The sequence below is a fragment of the Mycteria americana genome, chromosome 9, assembly GCF_035582795.1.
Source record: "Mycteria americana isolate JAX WOST 10 ecotype Jacksonville Zoo and Gardens chromosome 9, USCA_MyAme_1.0, whole genome shotgun sequence".
NCBI lineage: Eukaryota > Metazoa > Chordata > Aves > Ciconiiformes > Ciconiidae > Mycteria > Mycteria americana.
The window spans coordinates 20,791,150-20,805,274 of record NC_134373.1 but is presented as its reverse complement, the minus strand read 5'-3'; the positions used below and the strand labels follow the sequence as shown (position 1 = coordinate 20,805,274).

Genomic DNA, 14,125 nt, shown 5'->3' with positions numbered 1-14,125 from the left:
CCCATGTTAGGAATAGCTCAGAAACAGATGCTTTGCAAAAGAATTACTCTGAGAGATTAGCGTTAAATGCACTGTTGCCAAAATTAGAAAATGAAGTTATTAATGGCCTTTGTAAAAGCGTGGTTGTTTAGATTATGAGCTCTTGTGATGACTGCTACGTTTCTGAAAAAATCTTTGAAAAAGATGCCAGACATATCTAGGGGGAAAAGAAGGAAACACTTTAAACCAAACCCCACCCACTGTGTGTCCTGATTTTATATGTGTGTCAGTCAAAAGCAAGTATTTTACCTGAAGGTTTCACCATTCAGGGGGTTACCTTCATGAGGGCAAATTATGGATTGCGGGAGAATTTCTTTCTATGAAAGTGGTGAAAACTTGGCTGTTTCGCTATACAGATGTAATTTTCTGTTTTTAAAAAAAGTGTGTTTTCTTATAATACATCAATTTCATTTTGTCTCATTACTTTAGTGACATCGAATAAATGTTTTCTTAATAACTAAAATTATGTATTGATCTTAACTGATGCAGTCTTAACTGTTAGAGATGAATAAAAGTGAGTCTTGTTTTTATTAAGAAAAGCATTCTGAGGGACAGCAGTGTGCTTTGTCCCACTGCCACTATAAAGCATGCAGTAAAAGCTTTTCTCTCAAGAGCAAAACTCTATAGCTGAAGCCTTAAAGATGGTCTGAGTTCCTCTTTGAGCTTTGTGGATCCAACTATAGTCCCAGCTTTGCCCTCCTTGACACTGTAATGTCAGGGATCTCTTCTTTCAGATGTTTTGTACCAGGGTGAGGAAGCACATGGAGTCTGGTTCAGCATCCATCCATCGTACCGGCTGTGTTGCACCTATCAACACACTGTTCTCTTGGTCTCGGTTTTTCAGCTGAGCCTGATGATTCTTGTTTCTTCCACAAACGATTGCATACTGGTTGTTACTAGTTTCAGTTAGCAGCTTGAGAGGTGGCTGTGCTTTGTGTGTGTGACACTTCAAAGAAAACTAGACAATGTAAGAATTTTTTTGGCTGAAACCCCTTATTTTGCAAGTAAACATGTCTACTGGTGATTTTGTGATAATACTTGTGGGGGACAGTTGATACAGGAAGAAAATTTGCTTTATTCAGTTTTTAAAATAAGAACCTTCATTCACATTTGGATACCAGAACAGTGTCAAAGGAGGGCTCGTTAGAGTGGCCTTTTTATAGAAGTAAGTCCTTTGTGGGAGTGGCCAGTTCTTGATGGGAGATTTATGGGAGAAAAACATTTTCAGCTTCAAAAGTATCTGGCCACAGGAGTGGAGAGGGGGAGTGCATATTTGCACGGAGCCTGGAGTAGTTCAGTGAACACTTGCTTGGGCCAGGAGGGATCTTGCTTTGCTTCGCAGGTCGGAGATACTAAGGTGCCTGTAAATTCAGCCAAACAGTGGCACGGGACTGCCGTAAACGAGGCCGCCTGAAAGCACTTGCATTCACTATTTTGAGGGTTTGCGGTCATTTTAGTAATGATACTTTTCCCACCCTTATCAACAATTTCTAGTAAGGTAAAAAATACCCCACTGGACTCCCTGATAGAAGGACGTTTTTTGCAAAACTGCCAGACACCTACTTTTTTTTTTTTTTTTTTATCAACTAGTCTCAGTGAACTTTGCAACAATAATAGCAGTAATAACAATAAACTTACTGGGTTGCGGGTCTGATAACTGCAGAACTATTACTGCTTTACAGCCCCCCACCCCCTTCTTTTTTTAAGGAACAGTGCTGTGATGTAGCTTTTCATCTGTCTTCAAATGTTTGCATGTGAAACCTCTAGCAACATGGTGACAACACTTCCTGATTCTGTTGCCTTCCTCTTTTCTAATATTACCTTTGCAGACCCCTTGAAATATTTCTCTTTCCTTGCAGATTGCTGGTTGGAGCTCCTCGGGAAAAGGCCTTTCCATCCCAACAAGCCAACAGAACAGGAGGGTTGTACAGCTGTGACATCACATCTCCAAATACACGCTGCACACGTGTCATATTTGATGAGGACAGTAAGTTCTTTCGCGCTTTTGTTTTGAATTGAAACAGCTGTCTGATTTTTCTTATTTGATGTGGTCCTTTCCAAAGGCAGCATATCGGACAGTTGCTTCTATGGATTTATACATAACTTTTTTTTGCATCAGAATAAGCTGTATCTTAATTGCTAAGGTAGCATGAGATGCTTAAATCTTGGTAGCTCTGGATGTTCTTATTCTCTCGTGTATTGATGTGACATGAAGTAATATGCTACAAGTGTTTAATAAAATGGATGTTGTCAGTGATAAAATGTACAGACACTGCCACCTGCAGACTGTCTCGTGTACTGTATGAAGTGCCCGTCCTGACAGGGACACTTTTTTTTTGGGGGGGAAGTAGTTATCTCTTAATATTTGAAGTTGTATTATGATACTCTGCAGCTGACCCGAAGATGGAAAGTAAAGAAGACCAATGGATGGGTGTAACTGTCCAAAGTCAGGGGCCAGGAGGAAATGTGGTGGTAAGTCTAAAGGACTAACTTATAAAAACATTTTGGGTCTACGGTAAATGTTCTGAATGGTCTGCGTTTCTGTGCAGCTTTCTGAAAGGTAACTTTCCTGTGTTTACTCCTGTGGTTTCTTGTAAGTAAGGACTTACATGTCTCCCTAGCAAAGTACGACACTTGAGATCGTAAAAGCTTGAAATTATTTTTCCAACTGTGAGTTAGCTTTTCTTTACAACTTTTGTAACAATCTAGGATGGACAGTTCATTTTCAGGGTGTCCCCTTATTTTTCTGTGATACACATGTTCTTTCTTTTAAATACCACTGGCTACAGAAACAGGGAAAAATAGTGTGATAAGGTTGTAAAAGTAGTAGGCTATCATCAGCCTTGTTTTCCAAGATGATCAGCCTCACTTTAACTTTCATCAGGGACTTTAGCTGAGTTGCTCCTATGAATTAATGTGGCCATTGCACTGCAGTAAGAGTACTAGCTATTCTTTATTTTATATAATACAGAGATACTCTTTTATTTTATACAATACAGAGAGAAAAAGCTTTCAGGAGTTAGCAGAGAATGTTACTTTTTTAGCTCTTTCTCTGTTAAATAAACCTCTCGTAGTGCTGCAGGATACCAGCTACATCATAAAATGGGTGTGCAGTGAAGCTTCCCCATCTAATTATATTCTTGCAGGTTAATGTCACTGCTTCCAAAACTGGAGGCAGGCAACATCAGGCTGTGACTCTGGAGCTACTTACGGATATAGAGGCAGTAATAGCTTGTTTCAGTCTGCCTCAGAACCCAAAGGGGGGGAAGAGCAGACGGAAACAGTCCTGCTCATTTAATAATTAATCATCAACTAATGCTGTCTTGTGTTTTCTGAGAAGGAACTCTTTGTAAGTGCTAAGTGGGAAATGCCCTTATTAGATCAGCTGCGGGCAGCCTGAAGGTCACTGTGCAGCAGGGCAGCACTGCAGTGCTCTAAGTGTGGAGCAGCTGGGTGTTTGCTTAATATTTAAGCCTTGACAGGAACCATAGAAAAGGTATTATGTCAGCTGAGAAACCTGGCTTGCTTGTGCTCTTCACACACCTACTACATCTGGTTCTGCAAAAGACACTGCTGGCAAAGGGGTTTGATTGTTCCACCTCTTTTTACAATGGTTTGGTGGTTACACCACTTAACCCAGTGGCTATTCATCCTTTGTGTTAAATATTTGATTAGAATTGTGTTCCCAGGTGAACAGTCTAAAGGTTAAGGAACAGGCTGTCCTCAATGCTGCTGCTCTGTCCCAATGACAGTTATCACATAAGTGGAACATCCAACATAGGAAGTAGGAACAACTTCCCTCCCCTTCAATGAAAAAACTTTCAGCCTCTGCTTTGTGACAGTCTTCTGGAAGAGGTGAGTTCTGAATAGTCTCAGGTAGATGGTAGGTGAACCAGCTTCTCATGTCCTGCACAAGTGTGTAAGTCGTTTACCTCTGAGAGCTGTGGGGAAACACAGCCACTTCTTTCTTTATGAGAGATAGGGTGATTCTCTCCTCACCTCTTGAAAGAGAGGGATTAGGTATCAGGGAAGGCTTTAGGGCTAAAAACCCTAAATCCCACCGAGAAGAGGGATTTAACCACGTGGCCTTCCTTGACCATGAAACTGGTTGCTCTGACTTGCATGCATTGATACGCAACTCGTCCCATACGTTGCCCATAGAGAACAGTGGACTCTCTCTGCATTGCAACACGGATGTGTCTACAAGGTGACGTACAGCGTTGCTAGCATGAAGTATTGCTAAAGGAGACCAGCCTTCTTTGATGACTTGCATACCAACATACAGAAAGCATCACTTACTATTTCTTCTATCTTGCAGACATGTGCACATCGCTATGAGAAAAGGCAGTATGTAAACACAGTGCAGGAAACCCGGGATATCATTGGAAGGTGCTACGTGCTGAGCCAGGATCTCACTATTAAGGATGATATGGATAATGGAGTATGGAGTTTTTGTGATGGTCGTTTAAGAGGCCATGAGAAGTTTGGTTCCTGTCAGCAAGGTGTTGCTGCTACTTTTACTAGAGACTATCATTATATTGTGTTTGGTGCCCCAGGCACTTACAATTGGAAAGGTAGGACCTGGCTTCCTTCCTGCCTACCCTTCCCATTTCCTCTGAGATTGCTCACAAGGGTTGCATCCTAAGTTTTAATTTTTTTTTTTTTTAGAGGGGGGAGGGGATAATAGGGATCTAATGATTTTACCCTCTTTTCACAAAATGCTATGCTCCTGTATCAAAAGTATATACTGAAGTTCCTTCAAATATCTTTGAGGGAGTACTTATGAATGGATAATGGAACTTTGCATATAGGTACAGCAAATTTTTCCCTTATTAGTCTTAACCTTATGGTGGGATTGAGTGCTTCCTTTGAGACTTCCATACTGGAACAAATTACTAAATTATTTTAAAGTTATTTGACCAAGCTTTTTTCCTGTATTTGAGCAAATGTTAGATGGCTGCACTGAGATATTTGTTTATTCTGCAGTATTCTCTACTTTATTCTTTGTGAAGTCTGTGGAAAGTAGTACTTGCCAAAATAAATACTGGAGGATTGCAGGAAGATAACTGAACAGAGCAATACTACATGTATTCATAGCTAAATCGATGGATATCCATGTAAAATTCCATGGATAATCTGTCTGTCTAAGAGCCAAGTACTCTATATCGTCTAGGAGATACTCCAAAACTTAAGGGAAAAATCCCATAGATTTTCTCTGTTATTTTATATTGAGAAGCATTTAAATGGCCAGCTCTGTCTCTTTTTCTTAAAGTGATTTTTCCCTCGCACTTCATCACACCAACAGCTGTAAATACTTCCCTCTTGAGAACATCTGATCCTTGAGCCATTACATTTTTTCTCCTCGTACACCTGTGCCTGCTATATGAACCATGCAAAATCTTTGAGTTAAGCTCTGGCACAAGGTGTACTTTAGTGAAAACTTAATCTTCCACGTATCTGTCAACAAAATCTGACCAAGCTGAAACAGCATATTGAGTTCAGACACTGGCTTACTTTAATTGCAGAGAATGCTATGACAGTGTATCAGTCATAAGAGTACTCTTTTTGTATCATGGAAAAACATGTTTGTGCCTGCCAAAATGTTAAATATGCCTGTTGATAAAAGGGAAGCACACGTTTTATCAAACAATAGCTCTTTTCCCCTTAAATAATGTTTTCTAAATATATCACCAGTGTTTGTCATAGCTGAAGAGTAAATTTTTTTTTTTTTGGTATTCCTGTGTGCTTACCTGCCTTCTAAGAGAGGCTTTATGAGGTTAAGAACTGTGGGATGAGGGCGGTTCCTGACCAAGTTGGTCCCATGTTTTTGTTGAGAATTTCCTTCATACCCCACGTTTTCCAGATCCATTGCATGGCCTCTCTGGAGAGCAGCGTAAGATTCTGGCACACAGATAGAACTTAGAAATTCATTGCCTTTTGAAAATGCTTTCACCCAATGCACTATTCTGTGTTTGTCCCATTTAAACAGCAGTCACTATCTCACTCATCGTAATTAATGTTAGTTGGGAACCATTTATCTGTTATTTTTCTCCTTTACCATTCATTTGCTTTTATTTTATCATTTCATTTCTTCAGGGGTGGTTCGTGCAGAGCAAAAGAATCAGACATTTTATGATCTGGGTATCTTTGATGATGGGCCTTACGAAGTTGGTGATGAGAGCCGCCAAGATAAGAATCTAGTTCCTGTTCCAGCTAACAGTTACTTAGGTAGGATGAAGTACATCTGGTAAATCTCTTTAGGCTTCTTAAACATTTGGGATCCCAGCCTGGTGCAGCGATACAAAATGGGAGCAGAAAATCCTTCATTTGTCGACCCTGTAACATGTTAACCAGTTTGGGTAATTCGCATCTCCTTCCACGTTTATGGGCCAGTTTTAAGTGTAAGATGATACTCTGCTGAGGTACCTAGAAGAGCTGCTAAAGTAATGAGAGATGTAAGAGCTGTGATGAGGACCTGCAGATTCTCAGGAAGTAACGATAATTGCTCTAATGGTTAAGTACAGTGCATGGATCTGTAGTCCTTAGTCACAAGGTCTCTGCCATGTGGTGTTAGAAGGTTTATCAAAATTTGAGTTTCTGGATGTAACTGTTAAGACTGCAGTTTCTGTCTCCTGGTAGGTGAGTGCAGTATTTTTATTCTTCCAAGTTTTTAAAACTCCAGTGGCCTTTTTACAGGCCTTTAAAATATGCGTAGTGTTTATATTTTAAGCGTGTGTGTGTGTCGCAGGAGGTGAGTCTCTTGTACTTTGTGCACACACGAAAGCAGAAATATGTCCTTAGGCCAGTGGATGTTACTGTACACCAGTGAGGTACATTGGTGCAGAGAAAAGGCTGCGCTGCATTTCTGGAAAGGCCTCAAGTGCAAAGAACCTTTGTGCTCTAGTGCAGGTTTCTGTGGTGTATTGATCCACTGCTGTTGGCATATGCAACAAATACAATTTTGGTAACTTGAAACGGGAATCTCCGTGTGAGCGGTGGAAAGCTGAACACATGGGAATGGCATTGCTAATATAAAAAGTAAAAGCAAGGGAAGAAAACAGCCAACTTAAAGCTACATATCTGTTAGAAGAAACAGAACATAAACTTCCATTAAATATCAGCAGCGATTGCTGGGTGGTGGTGGTGGTGGGGGGCATCGTAAGAGGTTACATTAGAAAGACAAGCTGATAGCTTCTTCTGGTGAAATAAGAATTGGTAAGGTGAGGAGTGCTGTGGAGGTTCACACTTTTGCTGTGAACAGAGTAACACTGACTTCTTGCAGTTTCATAACAAATGCATTTATCTCCTAAATGTAAGTGCTGCCTTTGGTTTGTCACAATCAAAACCACTTCCAGGCAAGCCTGCTGTTCGCTGGCATTGCTGTTCCCTCTGTTTAGCCAGGAAACAAACGTGGTTATAGCTGCTTTGCCTAACTGCTATTTTTTTTCTCTTCAATCTTTCACTCGTGTTTACAGGTCTTCTGTTTTTGACAGCTGTATCTGATACTCATCCAGATCAGTTTGTATACAAAACATTGCCTCCCGGCATACAGGTGGACAAATCGGTGGATGTAATGATGAATAGCTACTTAGGTTTGTGGTGGCAGCATCTGGTCGGATGTAATCTCCAGACCTTTGATGTGATCCTCTCCCCTCCATCCCCCCTCATCTCAAATACATTGCAAGTAAAAGCATGTAAAACAGGGATTCAGATGAAGAGTAGCTTGCAAAATAACGTGGCTTCAGAGAAACACTGATTTGTCATGCATTTCTCCAAACCCTCTCATCCCTCCCCCAGATGGGACTCCCTGAATTTTTCTGAAACTGTCTCATTGTGAATTGCTGTAATTGAGAATTTTCATAGTGGTGGTGAAGTGTTTCAGAAGGGAGATTTCTATCTGCTGGCTAGTATCTTTCTTCCTTGCAATGTGCGTAATTTTCTACTTTGGCCTATTGGATATGTTGGTATATGCAGTATATTCTTTTAACTCAGGTTTTCATGTTTTCTAAAATGCATTGACTTTTATAAAGCATACGTAAGACTAAATTCATTTGAACGTGTCCTTCAGGGTTGCATTAAATCAAAATTGTCAATTTCGCCATTACTGTGTAAGGTGATTCTCAAATACCGTATACATCATTCACGTGCAACACTGTGCTTGTGCAGTACATTTTGCATGTTTGCAACAGAATGGTATTGACTTGTACTTAGGAGGTTTTAGAATGATTTTGCCAGAGGCGAAATACTCGAGCTATATTCAAGTGGTAAGGTGTAGTCAGTTCTAAGCTGGTATGTTTAAAAACGATCTTGCATTTGGTGTCTGTGAAAAGCAGATCTGAGTGAGCAATGAAATAATATGTTTTGTGGGGGAAATACTTAAATGTAATGTATGGAGGAACGTAGACTTGTAAACGTGCATTCACCAGTTCAAAGAGAAATGGAGAATTCCCAGTATATCATACTCTGCTTTAGACAAAACTTGTATTCAATATACCACTTTAATATAGTAGGGGAATTTATTTTTCCTATTAACAATACAAGCTGTTAGTTTGTTTGTTTATATTTTCTTTCCTTCTCTGTTAAAGGTTTCTCTTTGGACTCTGGTAAAGGAATTGTCTCCCAAGATGAGATGACTTTTGTGTCTGGTGCCCCAAGAGCCAACCACAGCGGAGCAGTTGTTTTACTGAAAAAAGAGAAGAATCAGAGAGCACTTTCACTCGAGCACATGTTTGAAGGAGAAGGGCTGGCCTCTTCCTTCGGCTACGATGTTGCTGTTGTGGATCTCAACAGCGATGGGTATGGCCTTGGTTAGCTCCTGCTGCCTGTATAATGAAGGATGGCAATCTGCTGTAATTCTGCTTTGGTTTTTCACATCAGAAATGCAAGGAACGCCAAATCCCATCTTCCATATTTTGCTGCAGGAAATGGTGACCATCTCAGTCAGGACACCGTCTACATTTCTAATTATAGAAAAGAGTTTATATAAATTTAAACAATTAGTGTAAACAAAGAAGAAACAAATCTCGTAGGGAAGTGGTTGAGTCACCATGCCTGGAGGTATTTAAAAGATGTGTAGATGTGGTGCTTAGGGACATGGTTTAGTGGTGGACTTGGCAGTGCTAGGTTAACAGTTGCACTCGATGACCTTAAGGGTCTTTTCCAACCTAAATGATTCTATGATTCTGTACCCAAAGCAGGCCCTAGAAGATCCTTGTATGTCACAAAGGAAATACAGTCAGCTTGTAGTACCAGTGGAGCTGTTGTTGCTCAACCAGTTTAATGGACTTTTCAGTCTTTGTTCAGCAGCTCTTTGGCTAGCTGCCCTTGAGACTGCAGTCTGATCAGTTATTTTTCACCGTTCTTCTGTAAAAGCACTGCTTTTTTTTCTTTAAGATGGCAAGACATTGTTGTTGGAGCCCCGCAGTATTTTGACAGAAGTGGAGATATCGGTGGTGCTGTGTACATCTACATTAACCGGCAAGGCAAATGGGAAGGAGTAAAACCTGTTCGCTTAAATGGAAGTGCTGACTCCATGTTTGGTCTTGCAGTTGAAAATGTTGGGGACATTAATCGGGACGGATATCCAGGTGAGTGAAAAGCAATTACAATAAAAATGTATGTGACTTTTTTGCTAATGCCAGAGTTGGAAAATCTTACCCTTACCGTGATTGCAAGCTGCAGAAAGAGCAAGAATGATTTTAGATGTTGCAACTTATTTTCAACAGATATTGCAGTAGGGGCTCCATATGATGGTTTTGGCAAAGTATACATTTATCATGGATCCAAGAATGGAATAAATACAAAACCAGCACAGGTAATGAAATAACCTTTACTATATATAATTAGTCTTGCACAAAATTAAAGGAATGACAGGGCTATCCATCTTCTCCCTTTCTGTTACTGTTAGTGGGGTGGTGGGTATGCAGAAAAGTCACAGGACCCTTCAAAGATTGCACTGCTGACCAGAAGGATTAGGAATTCTTGATTTTAATACACATTTTTCTTTCCGGGGCAGTACTTTCGCACCATTAATATGTAGAGAAGGAAAAAGGGATGTAGATGTGTAAGTTTTGGGTTTTTGAAAGAAATTTGGGGATTTGAAAATAATTAGTTTCTTCATTTTCTCTTTCACTACTACTACTACACTTTCTTTTTTAATAAAAAATGTTTATGCCTTTTTCTTTTTTTCTTGAAGACCACTGTGTTCAGTCTGCAAGGTGAGAACGGAACTTGATTACACTTCCTAAAATACTGTTAGAATACTTTCTAGAATACTTTTTCAGTTTCAAGTGCCTATACTGCATAAATACTGTAATTATTATTTAACATTTCTATGCAAAACAGTCATTCCTGGTACTCACTGCTATTGCAAAGTAACTTCTTGGAAGAAAAGCAAATCATCTTGGCACTTCAGTGTCATTTACCTGAACACAGAGGTCCTATTTCCTTGTATCTCTTCTCTCCCCTTTTTTTTTTCCCTGGCCATAAGACAGTGATGTTCACTTGTTACTTACTTCACTTTTACAGCTTTTAAATGTCTGAATTCCCTCAATCGGTTTGCTTTTTAGATTCTCGATGGTGAAAAAATAGGCACCAATTTCTTTGGTTACTCTATTGCTGGAAACATGGACCTGGACAAAAATTCCTACCCTGATATTGCTGTCGGTTCCCTTTCAGATTCTGTATCTGTGTTCAGGTATTATATACAGAACTGTAACTAATTACACCAAGGTTTTGGTTTTAGTTTTTTTTTTTTTTTTAAAAAACTCCTTAGAAGTAACAAAAAGCAGTTTGGCCTGGAGTATGTTTTTCCTTCTAGAAGTTGGAAATTCGGGGGGGGGGGGGGTGGAATCCATAAATTGGTTGTTACTTTATCCCCCTCTTCTCAGTGAGAAGCTGCCTTACTACCACTATAGGGTAAGAAGGTGAATGTTGGCAGTTACTGGGGAGTGCTGATGGGTGTAGTGTATCTGTACCCTAGCTTTGCCCTGTGGTAACTTACTTGGATGCCCGTGTCTTTTGATGGCATTAAGGGGTGATAAGTAATTCTTTGGCCTTAAGAAAGGAGAAGTTAACTGGTACACTGGCTAGAGCTTTTGTTTGCTGCTGTTACATAAATCTAATCCTGCTTTACTGAACATAGAACAAACCAGACCAAACCCCCTCTTCTGTAGCTGAGGATCACAAAAGCAGTGAGGCATACGGCCTTGCCGAGGTCGCAGCGGGGTCCATGGAACAGCTGTGAGGAAGCCCTGCAGATAGGATCCTTTTGGATTTCTGTAGCACATGCCTTAATTAGGGATGGGGTCACGGTCTTTTACAGACCTCTGCTTTTTTTCCAGTTTAATGTACTGTTAAGTTGAATCACTGGTAATGAGCAGGAAGAGGACTGTCTCCTCATCAGAGCTGTGAATGCTGCATCAAGTTCAGGTCTTTGGTGGTTGCTGTCAGGTCCCAAAGGAGGAGGAGCAGAAACTCCAAAACTGGTTATCTCAATTTTGGGGATGAAAACAACTCTACTTTTCAGACAGAATGACCTTTCCTACAATTTTTTGATGATCCCATCTCTTAGGTGTATAGTATCTGTGTACATAATTGGGATGTTCTTAAATACACTGAACAGCACCCAACAGAAGCAACTCCTATTGCTTGTGGAAAAGAACAGAGTAGGTGGAATGGAAGTTGGTTAGATTATTAAGTGTTCTGCTTACTCGAAAGGAGCTTTAATCATTTGCTGATAAGGGCAGTACAAAAACTTTTACAAAGATGAGAACAAAAACCTTTATGGTGACGAACAGTGAAAGGGGTGGTTCAGTTAAAAGAAATTTGCTAGAAAAGGAGGAAGTGGCTTACTGGCCATTTTAAACAACCCTTAGATGCTTCGATGAGAGCGGGATCAGCTCACTCATTTGTTCGTGTGAACTGTCTTTTCTTGTCCCTTCCAAAAAGGAAGAGAAAGGAAAAGTTGTCAGGCTGAATTATGGTTACAGCCTACATGCAGAGGAGTCAGGAAATGAAAACATCGTTTCCCACAGCCACCCAGGCTCCACATTAAAGCTGTTGTGAACATTAATCTGAATGAACTTTAGTACCTACAGTTGTTCATAAGGGCTGAATTATCATTCGGGTGGGAACCATGACTTTGAATTTTCTGGTTTTTATGTGTGTATAAGATGACAACCATAACATCACATTAATGTACCCTGCTCCCCTGTCAGGCATTTAATACAACTGTAGTCATTTCTTGTGACTTGCTTTGCTTAGCTTTAAGTCGCTTTATTTTGTTTCTAACCATTATCAAAACCAAAATCTCTGTTTCTTGGGGTGTCTTGTTTTGATTGTTGCAAATCAGTGCAGGCATGGAGGGCATCTGGGATTCACATGAATGGATTAATTAATCTTAACAGAAACTTTTCCTTCTTTTTTTACTCCTCCTTTTCATTCCCCATTTTTCCCCCAAATGAAGATCTCGGCCTGTGATAAGCATTAGAAGAAGCATTACAGTACAGCCTGACAGAATTGATCTAAAGAAAAAGAACCCTGAGGACCCTAGTGAAATATGGTAAATTTTAAAAAAATTATGTCGGAAGCCTTGGTGTATTGAGTTTTCTGTTGTCAAAATTCGTTCAGTCAGTGATGATGTTAAAGTGAAGGGATATGGCAGTCATGCAGGTTAAGCAAATGTACCTACATGAAATCATTTTGACTTCCTGAATTTGCTGTGACTTGCTGTGCTAAAGACAAGGGGTGGAGTATGTTCTGTTCATAATGCCCATTTCTGAAAATGAATGTCACTTTGCCACTTAAGACTTCTACCACTTAACAAGTATCTTAACTTCAACAGTTTTCTCACGAGTAGGGATGTAAGAGCAAATACCAGAAAATATTTTTTCTAATTGCTTATTAACCACATTTTCTTGCTTTGTAATTCAGTTTAGTAAGCAGCAAATTACTGTTCCAGCATGAAAACCACACTTATAAGACTGATAATATCAGTCAATGGACTATTAAAACTTTTCAGTCTGTTGGACCATGCCTTATTAAAGTTAATATTAATTTCTTGGCACTTTTTACAGGATGGACGTGAAAGCATGTTTTCAATATACTGCAAACCCCAGTGATTTAAATCCAAGAATAAGTAAGTTTTGAAGATAAATATTTTTGATCTGTTTGTCACATGGTTTGTTCTTTGTTTTTTCTTTAGAGTGTATCATGGAAGAATAGTACTCAAATTATAGTGACTCATCTCAGACTGTGACTGTCAAATTTAAAATGTGACTCAATACTAAGGTCAATCAGCTATTGCACTATCCGTGTTTGGAGTGACATGTATTTAGAGTCATGCTGGTATGTTAGGAAGTTCTGTGGATGACAGATTGAACTGAAGCTTTCTAGGTAATATTACTGCCAGTGAGCACAGTTAACAATGTAAGGCATTAGTTTCTCACGTCTCCTGTTTTTTCTCTTGTTACAATGCTGCTGTTACTACACCTCAGAAAACTACGCAGGATTTTGAGAGGAAATGAGAAGAATTTTAAGCCCAAACCTCCTTCTCCTCCTGTGTTGTCTTGAGTTTCTCAGCTACCTGTAAAATCCATAGGATGTGCTTGAATAAGGTCCTGGTCCTTCAACAGGTCAAGTGCTTCCAGCTCTCTGAGGCAGCTCACATTTGCCCCATCTGCATGCTCCCGAGGCTTGGCACGCTGGGTCTTGTTCCCAGCCTTGCAACATGGAATTAGCTCGGTTAATACAGAGATGATTGAAAGATGCACAGAGTTCAGATCTATCAAAACATGCCTCAGCATACAACTAGAAAGCTCTAGTCACACTTTTGTTTTCAGTGTTACAATTAACAGTGTACCTTGACCTCAAAATCCTGCTGGCTGTTTAGGTGCTATTTGGGACAAAACAGAGATCAAGGACAGCAGAGTCCAGAGCATTTACAAAGTTTTGTGTCTCAGCCCTCTACTGGCTCCACAGCAGCAATGACAGCTCCTCCAGCAGCTCTGCATGCTGGTACAGTCATGGGGTACTTTTGGAATAAAAGGATTTGGTTTAGAAGTTTCCTTTAGATACATACACAGGG

General features: G+C 40.0%; 1 protein-coding gene across 3 annotated transcripts in view; it reads left to right on the top strand.

The window, feature by feature from the left end:
• ITGA6 (integrin subunit alpha 6) overlaps positions 1 to 14,125 on the top strand; it is a 46,811-nt gene that overhangs the window by 19,432 nt on the left and 13,254 nt on the right. For all 3 annotated transcript variants that reach the window (XM_075511652.1, XM_075511650.1, XM_075511651.1), the window contains exons 2-11: positions 1,899 to 2,026; positions 2,432 to 2,511; positions 4,358 to 4,613; positions 6,136 to 6,267; positions 8,625 to 8,835; positions 9,433 to 9,626; positions 9,765 to 9,853; positions 10,608 to 10,735; positions 12,506 to 12,601; positions 13,116 to 13,177. In XM_075511652.1, the coding sequence (XP_075367767.1) occupies positions 1,899 to 2,026; positions 2,432 to 2,511; positions 4,358 to 4,613; positions 6,136 to 6,267; positions 8,625 to 8,835; positions 9,433 to 9,626; positions 9,765 to 9,853; positions 10,608 to 10,735; positions 12,506 to 12,601; positions 13,116 to 13,177 (1,376 nt within the window). The remainder of the gene's footprint in view (positions 1 to 1,898; positions 2,027 to 2,431; positions 2,512 to 4,357; positions 4,614 to 6,135; positions 6,268 to 8,624; positions 8,836 to 9,432; positions 9,627 to 9,764; positions 9,854 to 10,607; positions 10,736 to 12,505; positions 12,602 to 13,115; positions 13,178 to 14,125) is intronic.